Source organism: Anopheles merus, chromosome X, assembly GCF_017562075.2.
Source record: "Anopheles merus strain MAF chromosome X, AmerM5.1, whole genome shotgun sequence".
Taxonomy (NCBI): domain Eukaryota; kingdom Metazoa; phylum Arthropoda; class Insecta; order Diptera; family Culicidae; genus Anopheles; species Anopheles merus.
Window position 1 is genome coordinate 14015020 of NC_054081.1, and position 20686 is coordinate 14035705.

The 20686-nt window shown below is 45.6% G+C and overlaps 1 protein-coding gene across 7 annotated transcripts; it reads left to right on the top strand.

Moving 5' to 3' along the window:
- The first annotated feature begins 2432 nt into the window (after positions 1-2432).
- On the top strand, positions 2433-19293 carry LOC121588957 (E3 ubiquitin-protein ligase Nedd-4-like). Of its 7 annotated transcripts, XM_041907438.1 has the most exons (14): positions 2433-3047; positions 3146-3403; positions 6032-6111; positions 6292-6582; positions 7012-7120; positions 7198-7343; positions 7413-7494; positions 10631-10926; positions 11089-11197; positions 13963-14668; positions 14750-14874; positions 17374-17672; positions 17756-18448; positions 18526-19293. In XM_041907438.1, the coding sequence occupies exons 2-14, from the start codon at positions 3350-3352 to the stop codon at positions 18626-18628; spliced, it is 3093 nt and encodes a 1030-aa protein (XP_041763372.1). In that variant the 5' UTR covers positions 2433-3047; positions 3146-3349; the 3' UTR covers positions 18629-19293. The 7 variants fall into 7 exon arrangements, with proteins under 7 accessions (XP_041763372.1, XP_041763379.1, XP_041763386.1 ...); XM_041907445.1 differs by having other exon boundaries at positions 2433-3403; positions 13966-14668; XM_041907452.1 differs by having other exon boundaries at positions 2433-3403; positions 6292-6573.
- The last annotated feature ends 1393 nt before the right edge of the window (positions 19294-20686 follow it).

Sequence of the window (20686 nt, forward strand, 5' to 3'; positions counted from 1 at the left end):
AGGAAATGTTCGCATCCCACAGGGGTTTAAGGGAGGGTGATAGACTCTCCTGTCTGCTCTTCAATATCGGCTTGGAAGGTGTCATTCGAAGCGCAGAGCTAGACAATGACATTCGTCGAACGATATTTTACCGGTCCCTCCAATTTATCGGCTTCGCGAAAGACAAGAGTGGAGATGTGTTATGCATACACTCGACTAAAACGCGACGCAGCAAGCATTGGATTGAGAAACAATGCGACGAAGACGATGCCGGAGGCTCAGCCCGTGATAGGGTCCAACTGGGAGGCGGTTGATTAGTTGACGGTTACAATCTCGAGGTAGTAAAGGATTTCTACAATCTTGTGACGGTCGTTACTTCGGACAACAACATTAGCAGCAAAATTCAGAAACGTATTGTGCAAGGGAATTATGCATACTATGGGCTTCACCGACTGCTGAGATCCAGAAGACTTTGATCCCGTACGAAGCTGAGCTGACCATTTTTTTTTTGTACCTTGAACAAAGCGAGGAATTAAAACAAAATGCTTAATTTATTATTTCAATATGTTGTTAGTCTAATTGTTTGGGGAATTGAATATCCTTTCTTTTCGTGTACGATAAACAATATTCTGATTTATATTTATTGAAAAATAGACGAAATTTCACGTTCAATTTCACCGGCGCTTTACAAGAAGTTCAAAATATACACGTTTCTCACCTCGAAAACATCTCTGGTTGTGTCTTAACCTGTGACGCTCGGGTCACATTCCTAAGATTGGTGTTGAAAAACACTTTAGGTATTGAATTTATGTTGCCCATTTTGGTCATTATTCAGACCGTAATTACAGTCCTTTTGATGTAAGTTACTGGTTTTTCGTTTGGTTCAATTTTGTGATCAAGAATTCTACGATCAAGATTCTTTTATATTCAAAACTCGCTTCACTTTGAAAGCCAAGCTCACTGGTTGTTGTTGTTTTATTTTTTTACGAGGCTTTTTAGCATTCGCCTCTAAACAAGCTCACCGGTGGTAAACGCAAGTCTTAACTGACAACAATTGTTATGCCAAAGAAGAAGAAAAGACGAAATTCACTCAAATCGAAAATTACGTTGTACAGCCAAAAAATAGTTGATAAATTATTTTTTCTGATCAAATTTAATATTTTTATGCACTTAATAGTTTATTTAATGCGTTGATTCGTGAAGCTACTTCGGTTCTTTCTGTCTTTTCACCCGAGCCGCACAGATTCAGCTTAAACGACAGATTTTCCTAAACAGTACAGAGGGAAGCAGAAAGCTCTTAAAGCTAGGAAAGCGCTCCACTGATTGGGTATCTCACCAACAGATGGTGCAACCATCTTTTTTTGCTATGCTTAGAATGCATCAGTCGTTTGCCGTCTGCTAAACGAAGTCTTTTTATATTCCATTTAGGTTGAGAGCTTGAGCCGTTTAGAACCCGTTTAGCGATCGTTCCGTGTATTTGTGGCCCTTTAGGCACTGGTCTAATCTTGTTGCTCGCAACATTGTTGCTGGCGAAATGTATGGATTTTGACAGCTAGCGCAACTTTGTTGCATGCCAAATTCAATCCAATTTGATTTTTGTCTGGCAACATTTTTTATTTACCTTGGTCATGATGATCGGGTGTATGAAATGACACAGCAGCAGTGTGCGTTTTGTTGACATCCGCTAAATTTGGATTTTAAGCATTTATAATACATTGTTTGGTGTATATTTTGTTTTTTTCAACACGTTATTCAACAAGTGAATGATAAAAAATAAACTCTGAGCTGTTAATTAGCAATTTTTTGACGCTAAACAATGTCAAAGCGAAATGTTGCCAGCAACATTCATAGACCACCTCAGCGATATGTTTCCGAGCAACAATGTTGCGCGCAACAAGATTAAACCGCTGCCTTAGTAGCGATTCTTTACTTACTTACTTATCCGGCACTACAACCGCTTTGCGGTCTTGGCCTGCCTCAGGAGTGTCCGAAACCGCTCACGGTCTCGCACCTTCGTCTTTGGTAGCGATTCTTTATATCTAGAAAAAAAAAAGAAAATTCGTTTGTATTTGACAATTGTTGTAGAAAATTTTACTTTTTTTGTTTTTTAATTCGAGTAACTCGAGCGAGTGTGAAGTTTTGGTGATATATATGAAGTGATGGTAGATTCCGGGTCACCCTGTACAAGCATTTGTTTTGTTTTGGTACGCAACAAAGTGTCAGAATAAAGTCGCCCTTCCTGCATGCCTACACGATGCTCAAGCTCTGATGAGTTTTCGATACCTTGCTTTAGTAGTGTGTTTCCCTAGAGAATGAAAGCTTTTGTTTTGTTTCTTTCCAATGAGATAAATTTTCAACACAGAAACACATTATCCAAAATAGCAGTAATTCTCGCGCAAGCCACAATAACACCTTCCCGTTTCGGTGTAAACGCGCCTTGAGCGAGCTGTCTGTTTTTCATCTTTAACATTTCCACCTTCCCACAATCCCCTCCGGTGTGTGTGTCCGCACACACGGCGACAGCGCCTCTCTCGCTCTCTTTCGCTGAGTGTTTATTAGATTAGAAACGAAATTTCGACCCATTAATTGCAAAGCAGTTGCGTAGCGTTTTGTTCCTCACCGACGGGGCAGTGATTGTGGCGCTTGTGTTTGTAGGGAGCGCTCGCGCGTGTGCGTGTGTGTGTATGTGTCCGTACGTGTGCTAATAGTGGCGTTCATCCGCAGCAGGGTACAGAGGGTACACACACTCCAAAACACATCCCCGCTGTGCCAACGAACTTCGTTTGCCTGTCTGCCTTCCCGCCTTGGATGTTCGCTGCGGGCCGGGCACCAGAACCACATCCGACCGTACGTCCGGCTGCTGCCGACAGCGGTTGCAGCTGAAGAGGGCCTCGCGCCAGTTCCCTCCCCGGAACGATGTGACCCCGAGCCGCCCAAGCGCATCCTTATCCGTAGCGAGCGAGCGCGCGAGCGTGTGTGTGTGTGTGTGTGTGTGTGTTGTGAACTAACCACCCAGCCCTTCTCCCACTATCCCCCCTCCCCTGGTGCGTGGTACGTGCTAGGAGCAGGTGTGTAAATAGTCCTAGTTTGCTTGTGCGGCCCAAAGCCGCCCTCAATCAACCTGCACCAACAACCATCATTCCCTTCTTGTGCGATAAAACGGCAGAAAGAGAACGAAAGAGTGCGTGAGAGCGAGAAGGAAAGAGTGAGAGAGCATCAACCGATCAACCGCCGGAATCGGCAACTCCCCTACCCCTCCGATCAAGCAGTTCCTCAACCAGCGGACGGCGTCCGGCATTGTCCTTTTGAGTCCGTTTTGCCCTCAACCCGTTGCCCACAAAGCTCTCCGGGCCGCGGAGCGCCCAGCTCGATGGCTAACGTCGACGAAAATGGCTGTGCGGGAGCTGCACCGGATGGACAGCAAGTAAGTTTTACGTCGGGGCGCTGGAGCGCTGATTAGATCGCCGGTGCTAATCGAGCGCGAAGGGTGGGGAAGGGAAGAAGAGGAAGAAGCGAGCGCGCTTATCGATTCCCAAGCGCATCCGTCTTCCACCACTACCACCACCCTGTCTTCTATTGTATTGTATTGCCCTTCGTCCGCTGTACCCCACCCATTCTAGAAGAAACAGACAAAAAAACAACAACAACAAGCTTCACCAAAAACTTCGCCTCAGAGGCTCGATAACACGGCCGGAGACATATAGAGACACACACGCACACAGAGAGAAAGTGAGAGAGAGACAGGTGAAAAAAAAAACAAAACATGCCCACCCACAGTGAGTCATACCGGGCGGGCAACGGGCAACAAAAATCAACCCTCAATGTGGTGACTGTAAGAACTACCTATCTCCCCCTCCCACTCCCCCCCCCCCCCCGTTCCCTGTCTTCCCCAACCATTCCAGCACCGTTTTCCTTTACAACCACCGTGCCTGGCGGTGGTGTAAAATCGATTTGACCATTCACATTTGACATTTGCAGCACGGAAAGCGAAAACGTGTGGCCACCCAAACATGTGTGTGATGGCGTTTCGGAAGGACAAGGGGGGAGGGGGAGGAGGAGCAATGGCAGGGAAATGGATGGTGGGGCGGTTTGAGTTGCATTGCTGGGGCAGCGGCACACGCAGGCCCAACGGAAACCGAAAAAATGACGAGCAGCGAGAAGAAGAACAACAACAAAAAAAGAACCCACAAACACACGCACCACAGCTGCTGTGGTGGTGGTGGTGCTGTGGAATGTTGTTGTCATTGTGGCACACCATTCCCAAACTCCCGATATACTCCCGCTTAGATTGCTTAGCAGGCACGGGGGGGGGACTTGGTCGGAAAAAGCCCTGTAACTGGTTTTAGGTGGTTAATTTTATTGACTTTTTTTGTCTTGTGCCCACTAGTTTATATGGGCCGGTTTGAGGGCTGCGTGTAATAATTTCCCGGAGGTTCACGAAGGATTTCAGGGTTTTTCGCAACGACTGGCAGCATTTCCTGGCCCTCTGTACACATTTGATCATGGTGGCAAGTTTTGCAGATGATATCATTATTACTGAATTTGCTTGCTGAAGAAGATCCTGTTCCTCACAATGCAGTGCCAGTGGGATCTAAAACGATACAGACCTCGGTACTGGACTGTACAGATGCTTGGAATACCGAATGATGTAGACTAGTGCTCTCTGGAGCTCACCCACGAATCCGATCCGACTCCGAAATTCTAGGCACCCGGAGTTGGAGTCGTCCAGAGTTGTCAGAATTCTTCCGAAGGTGTCCGGAGTTGGGCGGAATCGGAGTCGCTCGGAGTCGGAGTTGTCCGGAGTCGGCAGGAGGCATTTAATTTAACAGGAGGAGGCATTTAATTTAGTTAATTTAAATAATTAATAACTCCGGAGGTCTTGACTGGAGTCGATTTCGACTTGGGGCGACTTTGGGCGACTCCGGACAACTCCGGACGACTCTGGACGACTTTCGAGGACTCTGGACGACACCGGGCGACTCTGGATGACTCTGGAGAACTCTGGACGGCTCTGGATAACTCTGAACGACTCTGGACGACTCTGGAGAACTCTGAAGGACTCTGGACGACTTCGAACGACTCTGGACAGTAACGGACGACTCTGGACGACTCCGGACGACCCTGGACGACTACGTACGACTCCGGATGACTCCAACTCCGTACGACTTCGAACGTCTTTGGACGACTCTGGACGACTCCGCACGTCTCTGAACGACTCTGGATGACTCCGCACGTCTCTGAACGACTCTGGACGACTCCGAAAGACTCTGGACGACTCCGAAAGACTCCGGACGATTACGGACGACTCTGGACGACTCTGGACGACCCTGGACAACTACGGACGACTCTGGACGACTCCGACTCAGGGCGACTCCGGGTGACTCCGTACGACTTCGAACGACTTTGGACGACTCTGGACGACTCCGCACGACTCTGGACGACTCTGGACGTCTTCAGACATTTCCAGACTGCTCCGGAAAATGCTGAACGAACCTACCTTCCAGAGTCGAATCTGAAAATTTCGGAGTCAGATCAGAGTCGATTCTGGATGTTTGTCAACTTTAGCCATCACTAAAGGCGTTCCTACTGCATAACTACTTAAGAAAATATCCTGCATCTTCGTCTCTATTGAGCTACTCGTACTGAGTACTGTCCCTTACGATCTTAGTTGGCTTCCATGTACTATTATCCTACTATTATGTCTGCTATCCTTCCTTCTGTGACGCCATCTGTCCAGCTTTTATGAGTATCTAATCCGATGTGTTCTGGATTATTTGAAATTGGGATTTGAAATTGTTTGAAGGGTTCACAAAAATAAGCTCTCCAACAACCAAAACTGCAGTGCTGGTAGCAAATTGCTCTGGCATTCGACAGAGCACGGAAAAGTGAAACTGTTTCTTGTTCAAAGGCTGAAAAACAATTACATTTCTGAAGCCAATTAAATTAAAAACAAAAATTTTCACAACTTGCGTACAAATAGCACAATTTGTGAACAAGCAATTTTTATATTTTATTCCTAATTCTCCTCTCTATATCTCTCTTTCTTTTACAGCCCTTGGATGGAGCGTACCCACTGCGGATTAAGGTCGTGGCCGGGCTGCAGCTGGCAAAGAAGGATATATTTGGCGCTAGGTAATATTTCGCTTGGATTGCCAAAACAAAAACAAATAGAAAAGACAACGCTCTCTCTCTCTCACACACACACATGCACTCAAAAACCAAAACCGGCAAAGATGATAAGCACCCACTCGCCCCCCTTGCAGCAGACGCCACAATCTAATTAATTTCCCAAAACCCCCCATTTCCGCGCAGCGACCCGTACGTGCGCATTGACGTAAACCAGATCAGCGGCGACGCGACCGTTCTGTCCAAGTTCACCAAGACGAAGAAGCGGACGCTCCACCCGAAGTGGAACGAGGAGTTCATCCTGCGCGTCAACCCGGCCGAGCACAAGCTGGTGCTGCAGGTGTTCGACGAGAATCGGCTCACGCGCGACGACTTTCTCGGCATGGTCGAGCTGTCGCTCGATCAGCTGCCGAAGGAGCGGCCGGGCGTCGAGATCCCGATCCGTAGCTACCCACTGCGACCGCGCAGGTCAGTTCGGTACGCTTGAGTTTGTTTATTTTCTTTTTATTTTATTTTATTATTATTTTTTGTATGTTTTAAGGTCTTTAATTTTACTTTCCTTCGGTTTGGAGGGGGTTTTCGCCATCTATATAGGTTCCATTTTTCTCGTTTCGGTTTTGGATTTCTTTTTTTTTTGTATTTTTGCGCCAGTTTAGGACCTGGGGACCCAGGGATTGCGTAGTTGCGAACGGTCAGTTCCAGGTGGCCGTTAGTTTGGCGGGTAGTTTTTGTTTTTCTTTCTTTCCCGTGCAGCCGGGACGGACCTTTGTTTGGTTTGGAAGGGTTTTCTTTCTTTCCCGCTTGAATAGTGTAACACTTTGCTGGTTTATGTCGATTTGTTTTTAATATTTTCTCCCTTCTCACACCCATCTCACACCGTTCCCGATCACCTGCGCCACTCTGCAGCGCTCGTTCGAATGTGCGGGGCGAGCTGCAACTGTACCACGCGTTCATTGTCGATCAGGACAGCAACGAGACTGACTGGGAGATGGTTGACTCGAATCCCGTCCCAAGCGTAAGTAGGAGCCAGTCGGCAAACTCGGTACCGATGGAATCACTATTCTCCGCTGCTTCATTCTTCTGCCGCCGTAGGTTGCCAGCACGCCGCGTACCTCGACCAGCAATGCGGCCGCGTTCGAGCTGCCCCAGGGCTGGGAGGAGCGCCAGGACGCGAACGGTCGCACCTACTACGTCAATCATGTGGCCCGCTCGACCCAGTGGGAACGTCCCACGGCAGTGTAAGTGGCCCCCCAGGACCAGCCGGAGCCGCTCCCGAGATCTAATGGCAGGCTTCATTCTCTTTGCAGGCCTATGGAAGCGATCGCCGAAAGCGATATGGACGTTGCATTCCAGCGCCGGGTACACATCAGCGTAGACGACAGCGCAACGGTAAGTATGGTGGTCTGCCATCCCTTCGGTTCAGGATTTTCCTCCTTTGCGTGCCCCATCTGGGCTGGGCGTTTACTGGGTTGTTACTAAACGAACCCGATTCGCTGTTTGCATGCGCGATCGAGCCTCGTCTCGTTTGGTTCTTTTTCTCTTTGTTTTTGTTTTGTTTTGTTCAATTTTGATTTAAATTTTTGCATGCTCACGCGGGCTTCCCGGGGCTCTCAAGCAGGATATGGACAACATTAGCATCGATAACGATTCGTTCGATAACATTGAGGAGGAAGAGGAGGAGGAGCAGGAGCAGGAGGAGGACGGACGGGAGCATGAACCGTTGGCCCCGGGGTTGGTCGGGGACGGGGCGATCGAGGTGCAGGCGGGCGAAGCGATCGCCACCAGCGCGGACAACGATGAGGTCGGGGTGGACGCGCTGGCCCACGCCGCCGCCGAATCGCTCGCCATCGACTCGTCGTCCGAGCGCAGCCCGGAGGTTTCGATCACGGAGTATCTGCTCTGCGGCGACGCATTAGAGGTTGTGTGTGTGCGTGTGTGTGTGCAGTTTTTGTTCCACACCGAGTGGCTGTTGTTTAGCTAGGTTCCGGTCGCTCGCTTTTGCACGATCACGTGTGTGTTGGGTGTGTTTTTGGTCGTTGTTTTTTAGACGCTCGGTAGTCAGTATCGCTTGCACTTTGAATTGTTTTTTTTTTTGTATTTGATCTTCGTACGGATTTTTCGTAACAGTTTCTTTTCCCCTTGCGCCCCATGTGTGGTACGCGTTCGTCACATGTTGAAGTATACTAATATATTTACAGCGGCGTTTGGTTGATTTACCGTAATTGTTTTGGGGTTTGCTTTACGATTTTTTTACCGTGTTCCAGATATTTTCGCGCCGTTCCTACGATTTGTTGGCACCGTCCCATTGAAAATCAGTGCGAACGGTTCGAAAACATCTGGACAATGCCCAATAAAAAAAATGGAAGGCATCCAAAAATGTACGGGAAATAACCAAAACAATCCATAGGAAATCCTATATACAGCGGACGCTCGCATAAAGAGTGTAATTCATCATAAAATTATCAGATGCAAGGAATTGGAATATGTTTGATAGTTGCAATATGAACCACTGATATATCATGTCGGATCTTTTAGCCACCCTCACTAAATTAACCGATTCTTGTGCTCTATTTGCATTTTGTTTTTACATTCTTTAATTTTGGATTTGCGGGCCCGCGAGGTCTTTCGGTGTGGCCCGCAACCACTTAAATCAAAATTATTTATTTGTAGAAGTATTTCTGCTTCTACAGTACATGTCATTGAATTCCGAGCACCTGAAATATTCAGAGGTTTTCTTCTTCGCTGGACTCTACTAATTGTCAGACCATGCAACGTCACAAAACCTTGTCGGGTTTTTTATCGTACATTCTCTCTATGCATGTATGCACAAAAAAAGACCAAAACTCCAAAAACTGTTTGAATTATAGAAGAAAAATCAAAAGAGTTTGTTTTGAGGAAAATACATTTCCAATTCCGGAGAATTTCCTTTCCGATGAAAACATTTGTTAGCAACATTTGTTTAAAGAAACATCTCGAGTTTTAGCTTCAATCTCATATTAAATCGTGAATTTCCGGAAGTATCTTACCAAAAAATCTTTTTTCTTTGTTTTGTTTTGGCACAACAACCGTTGTCGGTCAAGGCCTGCCTGTACCCACTAGTACTAGCTTGGCTTTCAATGACTTGGTTCAATGGCTTTGATACCATAGCAGGATACTCAGTCCTACGTATGGGGGCCACGGTCTATTCGGGCCTTGAATCCATGACGGGCATGTTGTTAAATCGTACGAGTTGACGACTGTAACACCAGAGCGGCCCAAAAAAGCAATTACTCTAATAAAAACATGGAAAAATTTACAATATCACTCAACCAACAGGAGTTAAAAATGGAAGGCCTCATATTTCTTGGCATATTGTTTTGGGAAAGGTGGAAACCCTCTTTAGGTATGGTTGCAGCTTAGAACATAACTCTTCTGCAACATGTTTTTAGAAAATAGATGAAATCAGCTGTCAGCACAAACACTTGTTACTTGTGATAGGATGTTACAAACGATCTCAAGCTTATTAACGACAGTTACTACGACGACGGTTACTAACGACTTGTATAACACTTTGCACTCCCCGACTGTCAAATGAAGATTTGTCAAAGTCTGGACTGAACGAACCAACCTGTAGTAATTTGTGGAGTTTGGGCAGCATCAAAAGTAAGAATTCACTGTTTTAACGCATGTAAATGCTGTTCACAATCAATACTAGCTTAAAAATATTGATAATAAAAATGTCCCCCATGTCAACTTAAATTTACTATTATGTATTGAATATACCAATGCCTGTTAGTCATGGCCAGTTTTTGTCATTATTTTAACGTATTAAATCTCGTTAGTGGGCACAACACTGTGCAAAGCTTGGAATGATTTGAAGTGTATGGCCTATTGAAAATAATCTGCTAAAGTTAATTTTTCAACTTTATTTTGCATCCAAGTTTTAACTATTGCAACTGCCAATGATCTGATTTTTGTATCATATAATATCATATGAAAACTAGGCTGTGGCCCGTGTTGCTATTTTCAGTAGCATTTTGGCCCGCGGGGTCAAATGAGTTTGACATCGCTGCCTTAAATGAGCGGTCAAGGTCTAGGTTGCTTCATTATTAGTTTTAAACACATTAATGGTAATAGTTGTTAGTTTGTGTCAGAAAATGGTCAAACGTTTCCAGTTTTTTTTTCATATTCTAACAGCGTTTGTGGCGTTTGTGTTGAAACATAAAAAAATAATCCAATTATTCATCAGAACTTATCGTATTCAGAGCTTTATGTTATGGGGTGGCATACTTTGTATATATTTAAAAACGACTCAATCGGATTGGTTAAAGATTAATGCATATTAATGCAGGTAAAAAAAATCCTAAAACCAACAGTAATGCGAGTCTTTTGAACATTGGATTGAATTTTGCGTCGGAGTTTTACTATTTTAAGATTCATACAGCGACGCAAAAGTAAGGGACACATTCTTTTTTCTTTCCTTCTGAACAATCGAATATTCAAACCACCCGCCCTTCAAACGATCTCTTTCTCTCCCGGAGCTCAGTCGGATACGGGCAGTGTCGGGTCGGATCTGGCCGCCCTGCAGCTCAACACATCGCGCAGCAACTCGCTCGTGTCCGCGTCGAACGGAAGTCTCGCGAGCAGCGCCCGTCCCGATGGTACGGCCGAGGCGGACTCCACCCACACCGTAGTGTTGCGATCGGGTGCTGCACCCGCTCAGTCCGCACACCGGCATCTGAGCACACCGCCCCGGCTGCCGGCCGCGCTGGTGCGAAGCAGTACGCGGGCCGTCCCTATACCAGGCCGGGCGGCGGCGGCGGCGGCACTGAATCGGTCCAGGTTCGTCCCGAGTATTTCTCGACCGTACTTTGCACAACCCAGTCTCTCTCTCTCTCTCAATCTGCCTCTTTTCTACGATCTTTTTGTTGTTGTTATTGTCCGATTGTCGCTGGGATTGTGACATTACTGCGTACGCCCGTTTCCGGCGGGAACGCTTTACAGAAGTGCAGTTTCGCGGTGGACAACGGTGGGTGCAGCGGGGCAGCAGCGCACGGCCCGTCCAGGCAGGCACGAGCAACTGACGGAGGAACCCGCCCAAACCACGGCCGAGGTAAAACGCGCTAGCCGACATTGCAAGATCAAAGATATTGGTGCTTTCGCTGGTGCAGGCGTGCTTGGCGCGCAGCAGGTCTTGCGGCTGCGTGCTGTTGGGCCAGAACGTGTTTGGTCGCTTTCCGTGCTCGGGTGTATCGGATTGTCCAGTGTAGGGTTGGAAATCGGTTGAAAAGCAGCGTGAAAATTTGTTGTGCTCGTCATGGTTGTGTGCTGTCCACTCGCGGCAGTGCGATGTTTTGTGTGTGTACGTTTTGTTTTTGTGTGGTTTGTTGGTTTTTGGGTTAAGTCGGTGTGGTATTCTAACGTGGAATGTGTGTGGTCAGTATGTATAAGCACTTATGTATAAGGTGGCGAGTTCGAATTCATGTCAAACAAACGATTGAAGCTGGTTAGAATTATTTTAAGGTATTTTTGGATGTTGAACGCAAATTTTTCAACCTTATTCTACTCTTGCAATCGAGATGACTCGACGTCGAGTTGAACATTGCTAAGGAAGAAAGTTTTTTTTTCCTACTACCTACTACGATTCAAAGAGCAGTTTTGAGAATTCCTTTGAAATGTATCAGGTAGTAGAGCTTTATCCATGAAAGCGCCTACGTATTCTAGTGATTCTAGAGTCGATTTATGCCATTCGTTCCCGATATCAAAACCCCAACGGAAAATGAATCTAATACGATGTTTTGGCAGTCTAGAAGTGAAATATTTCAGTTTTCTGCCATGAAAGAATGGTTTGAAATTAATTGAAGAAAATAATGTTGCCGCCATCAGGACCCAAATTGATGAGCCAACATGAAAAAAGAGATAGTTCAATGAAATTCAAATAAAACTTCTTATTCTTTGGCCTACGTTCCAAGTTTGTGAGCGTAGTTGAAAGTAATCGTCGATAGCTGTTTTAGCAATTTGACGCCTACTGCGATAGCGACTTCCCTTCTCGATTGATTCTCTCTGCAATACTACTAAAAAATAAGGCATTTAAAAAAAAATTCTCAACACGAATTGAGAAAAATAGTGCAATAAGCACCATTGATTGTTTTCCAAATGCTATGAACGTTTCTTACCGTTTTTTTTTTTGGCATCGTCCCAACATTTTTAAAACAAAAAGTTCAAAAAAAAATTGAAATGCAATCACTCAATCGTGACCATGTCCTTGAGCATATAGCGACGGATTGTGATGTATAAAGCGAAATATGGTGAAATCCAGTGACATTAGGCGTTAGAGTTAACCTCTATAAATAAATTTTAGCAAGAGGTAACGCGCATTAGTTACTTTTTGACTGGATCAGACCACACTGACTTCTACGCTGATTTTTGTTTAAACAACTGCTTTCGGAAATGGTTAGCTGACTGATTCTCGGACTATAATGCTACCATATATAGTCAGTTACTGAATCAAAGTAGATATAGTACCTACTTGCTAAATCCTGGAATTGCCAAGGTACGTGAACTATTCCTTTTCCTTAACTGTTCCTGAATTTGAAATCAATGCAAGGACTGATAACCCATATCACAGATATGTGGCAGTTCCTAGACCGGTATAGGGAAAGGATTAGTTCCAGGATCGGTATAGGGTCTTTATAAATTCCAGGGACTTAAAGGTTCCTGGTTTGGTTTCAAGATTACTTCCATGACCCAAAGGAATTGAACAATTTCAAAAATGAATTAGGTTCAAAGGTTCATACCAGGGCCGCTCAGGATCAATTCATGATATGTCAGGGGTGTATTTCAGGACTATTTCCAGGACTGGTTCAGACCCAATTCTACGATCGGTATATGTTGGGGATCAGTTCCAGTGCTGCTCACGGTCTAGGATAAATCCCAGAGCCGATATGGGTTTAGGATCAGTTTCATTTCTCGCAATGGATCAAAATTAGTCTCTCTTGATGTGTGTCTCTTGATGAAATGAACTAGCTACATAATAAATCTGTGTCAATCCGTCGATAATATGGCAGATTATAGAATTTTATTTAGACATATGATTCTAGATAGTCGAAGTCTAAATAAGAGAAAATAAACCTCTGAATATGTGGTTTTAAACGAAAGTTTGAACAACATAGGAGTATGTTGGTATGGTTTTGAGAGGCTTTGGCTCCTGCGGAGTTCTTTCGCATAACATAGGAGTATACATCCTTTTTCGCAGAAGAAGAAGAAGAAGAAGACGTAGAATTTTATCGAGACGAATTAAGAAAAGGATTTAAGTTTCAAGCTAAAATATCGCGTCATACATGTTTGTTTTTGCTACTGTTTTCACGAAGTCCTTATACATGCTGTCACATTTCTGTCATGGAAGATAGTTGGGCTAGGTTAGTTATTGCTTGTCCGTGTGCGTGTGTGTGTATATGTATGAACTTAACGAATTGTGTCCGCTAGCTGTTCAGGCATCATCGTAGTAGCCTGTCACTCATCGCCACACTTGCACACTCTCACGTTAGATGCACGATTTGACAGTTGGTGACAGAAGATGGTGAACTCCGCTTGAATGGTATTCTGCATTCGAATTTGGCGCAAATCTCGTGTGTGCGTGTGCGCTCGCTGCACAGCAAAGATGGGCAACAGCTGGTGGCGGTGTGTCGAAAACTGTCCAATCAAACCGTGCATAGCTTGCCTAGCGATCGACTTTCTTGCCTGGTGCTTTTTTCTGTTGCTGTTGTGTGTGTGGGTTAGAGGTATCTGTGCCGTCACTGTTCACGCCCAAGCAAGCTCCAGCGTGTTTGCCGTGTGTTCTCGGGCTCAGTAATGGATTGGCGCTCTTTCTCTCGCTAGCAGGAGAACGGTGAGAACGGCGGGGTGCAGCTACGATCGTCCGCCCATCTGGCGGACGGTGGGCGCCGTTCGTCGAGCCGCTCGTCCATCGGCAGTGACAGCAGCTTGCGGGCGCAGCAGCGGGCCGCAATCGACGCAGCGGACGAGGACATGGTGGACGGTGGCGGCGTCGGCCAGACCGTTGTGCGCAGCGGTAGCAGCCACAGTAGCAGCAGCAGCAGTGCCTCCAGCAACTTGAACGGCGACCGGCGACCGTCCACCAGTGGGGGCACCCACCCCCACCATCATCAGCACCACAACAACAACAACAACGGGGGTACGTTCGGCACCGGCGCAACGCACGGCAGCAACAGCATCAACAACAACGACACGAGCGACGACCGCTCCTCGACCCGATCCTCGACGTCGAACGAGAACGACTCGTCGGGCAGCAGCCCGTCGACTGGCGGAGGCGCCGGTTCGATGACACTGCCGGCCGGCTGGTCGATGCAGCTCGCCCCGAACGGGCGCGTCTTCTTCATCGATCACAACGAGCGCAAGACGTCGTGGGTGGATCCGCGAACTGGCCGGGCCAGTCCGATGCCGACCAGCCAGGGCTCGGCCGCCCTGAACGACGTGCGCCGGCCGGAGGACGGGCTAGCGCCGCTGCCGGAAGGCTGGGAGGAGCGGGTGCACAGCGATGGCCGTATCTTCTTTATCGATCACAGTAAGTGTGGCTAGGCCTTCGGATGGAACGTTTCCATTTGGGCTCCGTTGTACTATTGTGCTATCTTTTACCTTCCTGCAGACACCAGAACCACCCAGTGGGAAGATCCACGGCTGTCCATACCGAACATCGCCGGGCAGGCGGTTCCTTACTCGCGCGACTACAAGCGAAAGTACGAGTACCTGAAGACGCAGCTACGAAAACCGGTAAGTGATCGCTTTGGTGTTTCTAGTGTATTTTGTTTATATGTAAGAACTTGTCCACCATAGGATGGCCTAACAAGTATAACCTAATGAAAGCAATGCCCTTAAAATCACTTCCTTATTGTCAAGCTTTGCCTCAGTTACGAAACTGTGAGCTGTCCCTAAAAGCCAAAATCGGTTCACTGCAATTAAAGAGGTCTAGAGTCTGTTTAATTCACGGGAACATAGCCAAAATTGGTTCGTTTGTATCGTATTGTGTATTTCTGAAGCCTGAAGTCGAAGAAATGGGTGACTTTGCGCAGTTCATTGAACGCAGTTCGATATGTTTTTGCAAAATTGAAGCAGTAATGGAACCTTTTAACCGTCATGTATACGGCCGCCTACCCGTGTAAGTTTCGCATCCTAATTCCAAAATAACTTTGGATTTAGTAGTCGTATCGAATTCAAATTAAAAAAAAAATGCCTCAGAAAAGATGTTTCCTAACCATGTGCAAAAACTAAAAAATATCAAGAATGTTTAAATATTGTTTTTAATTATTTAAGTTTATATACCCTACAACAAGTACAACCGCCTACAACGCAGCAGTGTTTTTTTGTATTCGTCACCTGGATACCGATCTTGGGATAAATATAAACACCTCCTTGATTTGCTATTTTTTCGAGCAGGCACTCGAATCTAATACTAGCTTTGAGACTAGAATAATCTAGACTGAAAATTGCAGGCTAGTTTTATGTGTGGTTTTGTATGGAGTGTTTACATGATTTCAGCCTCCAACTGTCAAACTCCATACTAAAAGCTGACGAGAATCGTGAAGGGCCCCATTATTTACTCAGCTATTCATGGATCTTCCCGATCGAAACTTTATTCAAAAGGATTTTTTTTGGTTCAATCTGTTAAAACCAGCTCTGGAGCCGTTGGTGCGGAACCGGCTTCGTTGAGTTGGAGTGGAGCTGGCTCCGAAATTGTCTGGAACTAGTCGGAGCCGGTTTTTAATAAAGCATGATAAGAATATTTCATAGATCGTGAACATATATTTTTATACAACAAGCAAAACAATTGAAAAATTTATATAACTTTTGAAAGAAACGTAAGTAAAACTTAAAAAAAGGCTTAAGCATCCACTCAAAACTTTCGGCCTGGCAGGTTGGGGTGTTGGAGTTACAAAGTAGTGGAGTTGTACGGTTACGTAAAGTGTTTGGTCGTACACAAGACGGTTAATGTACCGACAACAAAATGGCCTGCGTGTTTATACGGCGTTGTTGAAGAGTTTCGAGACGCCATCTGAAGGTGACAGTAAACTCCAATCACTCCATGGTAGTATCAGTGCAATTGCAAAACGTGTCATTTTCATTAGTTGCGTTGTTCTCATTGCTTTAGATAAGGAAACTTAAAAAAACTGATAGATATTCATAGATTGTACGATTGCGATGTATAGTGCTTTTATACGATACGACAATTATCGAAGACAATGGTGATTTTGAAGGTCATTCCCTCTGTAAACATGTATTTGTAGTGTTGTCGCTTTAGCTTCTTTACAAGAAGGAGCCTTAAATCTAGAACTTCATCCATTTGTTGGATAGCATAGACACTTGCATGATAGCATGATTTGCACGAGAACACTTTTGAGCATCCAAAACATCCAAGACATCTCGAAGGCCTGACGAAACACGAATATCACGAACTGCTCTACAATACAATTAATAGAAGTGATCTGTGGTTGCTGCCTAATAGTGCTGTTGAATAGTTGTAGACGTCGTGTGACCAATTTTGACACTCTTTAATTTATTGCATTCTTAGTCAAGTCTAGTTTTGATAGCTTCGCTAGCAATATACCCTAGGATATACAGTGGCTCATCGTATTACGAATTTAATCCGTCCCAGTACCTCATTCGCTATACGAAGAACTTGCGGGAGGCTCTTTCCTGTATTATTTGTATGGAAAGTGAAATAATTGGTTTACTGGAATGGGAGGCTTTACTCGTTAACCTGAGATATGTGTAAATTCAGTCTTCTTGATGTCCCATATCCATCAATAGTTGTCATTGGAGTATAAACTCAATCATTTTCAACGTAGAATAGAGTTATATCAGTTTAGCTCCTTGATTGATACGGATAGCTTTTTTTGTGTATCGAGGTCATCCAATGAGACCTTTCAGATTTCTGCAATAATTCCTAAGGCATACGAAAGCTAAACAATCGTACTAGACAGGTTGGTAAGGCAATAGGGCATCATTTTAAAAATACCTGGATCGAGTCTATAGTTCGTTTTGAGCTTATGAAGATCTGTTGATTTCAAATGTGGTAAGATCCAAAAGGTTTTGTGGAATGCTAACAGATGCCTTGTTTATAGCTTCCTGAAATATGATGTTCGGATGCTGAATACATCGGAAACCACGATTGGGGAAAAGTTCAGCAATTTCGCCATCGTTCGAAGTTATCTGCGCCGTTCTTGTGCGTGCATCAGCAGAACTAATTTCAAATACTCTCTTCCTCACAAATAGCAAAACGTGCCGAACAAGATCGAAATCAAGGTGCGCCGTGCGTCCATCATGGAGGATTCCTACCGGATCATCAACTCGGTCACGCGGCTCGATCTGCTCAAGACGAAGCTGTGGATCGAGTTCGAGGGCGAGGCAGGTCTGGACTATGGTGGGCTGGCGCGCGAATGGTTCTACCTGCTGTCGAAGGAAATGTTCAACCCGTACTACGGCCTGTTCGAGTACTCGGCGATGGACAACTACACGCTCCAGATCAACCCGTACAGCGAGCTGTGCAACGAGGACCACCTGCTGTACTTTAGGTAAGGCGGAGGGAAGGAACAGGCTTTCCCATTCCCCCCACTGCATGGGAAGCATATGCTAACGCGTCCGTTTCCCACTCTAGATTCATTGGCCGGATCGCCGGCATGGCGGTGTACCACGGCAAGCTGCTCGATGCGTTCTTCATCCGGCCGTTCTACAAGATGATGCTGCAGAAACCGATCGACCTAAAGGACATGGAGGCGGTCGACACCGAGTACTACAACTCGCTCGTCTGGATCAAGGAGAACGACCCGAGCGAGCTGATGCTGACGTTCTGCGTCGACGAGGAAACGTTCGGGCAGACGACGCAGCACGAGCTGCTGCCGAACGGGGCCGACATCGACGTGACGAACGAGAACAAGGACGAGTACATCCGGCTGGTCATCCAGTGGCGGTTCGTGTCGCGCGTCCAGGTGCAGATGCAAGCGTTCCTGGACGGGTTCGGTTCGCTGGTGCCGCTCAACCTGCTCAAGATCTTCGACGAGCACGAGCTGGAGCTGCTGATGTGCGGCATTCAGAACATCGACCTGCGGGACTGGAAGCGCAACACGCTGTACAAGGGCGACTACTACCCGAACCACGTCGTCATCCAGTGGTTCTGGCGGGCGGTGCTGTCCTTCTCGAACGAGATGCGCGCCCGGCTGCTGCAGTTCGTGACCGGCACGTCCCGCGTCCCGATGAACGGCTTCAAGGAACTGTACGGCTCGAACGGCCCGCAAATGTTCACGATCGAGAAGTGGGGCACGCCGGAAAACTACCCCCGGGCACACACGTGGTACGTTGCGATGCCTGCCTCTCGCTGGTGCTTGCTTTCTCATATCTCTATTTCATTCTCATTATTTTGTCTTGCAGCTTCAATCGATTAGACTTGCCACCGTACGAAAGCTACCAGCAGCTGAAGGATCGTCTCATTCAGGCCGTCGAGGGCAGTCAGGGTTTCGCCGGCGTCGATTAGATATGTTAGCGATACTCACGGTGTCTGCCTGTGCTTTGGTGCGGTCGCTTGCTGCAGCACAGAGAGAGAGAGAGAGAGAGAGAGAGAGAGAGAGAAGACACATAACATACACACGCCCCGTCCACACACAGTATGCCATCACACGTTCAATAAGAAGAAACGAAACAACAATACGGTTAGAGAAATTTCTTAGCTTCGCAAACACCACATGGATGCGCTCCCTTCTCCGAACCCCCCCACTGTACGCCGTCAGCCGGGGCTGCATTCAGTCCGACAGATCGGCCAAGCCAAGAAAGATGCTGGCGGTGGGACGGCTCATGACAATCAAGTGTACACACCCTCGGGGCGGGGGTTTGCTCAAACATGTGCGGTTAGTTAGGTTAGGCGTAATAGAAATAGCTAGGCTCTAGGGATAGGAGAAGACGGTTGCGGCAGGACAACGCAGCAACACAGGCCCGGTGAGCGAAACTTAAACAACGTGATATTTGATACCAGCTGCCAAAAAAGAAAGGAAAACAAGGAAAAAGAAACATATTCGAAGGGTAGAAACTCTTGTGCGCGAAAACCAAACGGCAACAAACCGTGCAAAATCAAACAAACAAACAAAAAAACACCATCATCGCAATCATCGCGAAATGATAAACAAAAACTCGTAGGCATACGTTGTAAAAAACGGCTCCCTCCCCCCCAATGTGACGGTGTGAACGAGAAACCAAAGTCCAAAGAAAGCATTGCGCCTCCCATCCTCGTTTACAGCCGCTCGGAGAGAGAACTGAGTGAACAGCTGATGCAGACACCCAAGCCCAAGTTAGGGTTTGTAGGCATATATGATACAGAAAATTGAAACAAAAACGCAAGAAAACACAGGGGAGGGTCGTATTTCGTCGGTGTCATTGGTAAAGCTACGACTACCATCAGCAGGCAGCTCAGTTTTGCCAAAATTGGTTTTTGGTCGGGGTTTTTTTTTTTAGTTGGCAAAGATAGCAAAGAAACGTATCGATAACTTGATCGGATTGTGCATGTCCTTTATTGGGAACACGATTGGTACGTAGTTTTCGTTTGTTCTTGTGTGTGTGTTTTTAAAGAAAGGAAAAACAGAGAGAGAAAGATATATATATATATATATATATATATATATATATATATATATATATATATATATATATATATATATATATATATATATATATATATATATATATATATATATATATAGAAAGAGATAAATAGACAGAATAGATAGAGAGAAAAAAAGAGAGAAGACAGAGAGAGATATAGAGAGAAAGAGAGAATAGAGAGATATAGTGAGAGAGAAAGAGAGATAGAGAGATAGAGAAAGAGAGAGAAAGAGAAGAGAGAAAGAGAAAGAAGAACGAGAAAGAGAGAGAGAAAAAGAGAGAGAGAGAGAAAGAGAAAGAGAGAAAGAGGAAAAAAGAGAAGAGAGAAAGAGAGAAAGAGAAGAGTGAGAGAAGAGAGAGAGAGAGAAAGAGAGAGAGAGAGAGAGAGAGAGAAAGAATGAGAAAGAGAGAGAAAGAGAGAGAAAGAGAAAGAGAGAAAGAAAGAGAAAATAAGTATGAAAGAAAGAGATAGAGATAAAGAGAGATATTTCTCTTTCGAGAGAGAGAGAGAAGTATAAAAAAGTATCTAAATTTGATTACGGGCTAGCAGTGATCATTGTGCTAATTTTGTTTACCTTTCTCTTCCTCTCTCTCCCTCACACACACACATACACACACACACACTGGGGATGGGGAAAAACAAAACAAATCCGACTAAATTCTAAATTTAACGACTCAAAGTCATCGTAGCGAATGTTAGTGCAATTGCATTTTTGAAAGGCTGCGAAAGTAAGCGCGGATACGTTTGTGCCGAGAAAAAGAGGGTAAAAGAATAAATAGCTAAACAAAATTTAACCAGTGAACCACGAAAAAGGGTTGATTGAACGATAAAATACGATAAATACGGGAAGAGTAAATTGCAGAACACTCACTGCAAAGCATGCGTACCTACCAATGTACGCTAAATCGTTGCTATTTTAAACTAACGAAGTAAAGCTAA

Coding starts and splice junctions, on each gene's coding strand:
- LOC121588957 (XM_041907438.1), top strand. CDS start 3,350: ATGGCTAACGTCGACGAAAATGGCTGTGCGGGAGCTGCACCGGATGGA. Junction 10,927..11,088: donor GCGGCACTGAATCGGTCCAG/GTTCGTCCCGAG, acceptor AACGCTTTACAG/AAGTGCAGTTTCGCGGTGGA. Junction 18,449..18,525: donor TACCCCCGGGCACACACGTG/GTACGTTGCGAT, acceptor TTTGTCTTGCAG/CTTCAATCGATTAGACTTGC.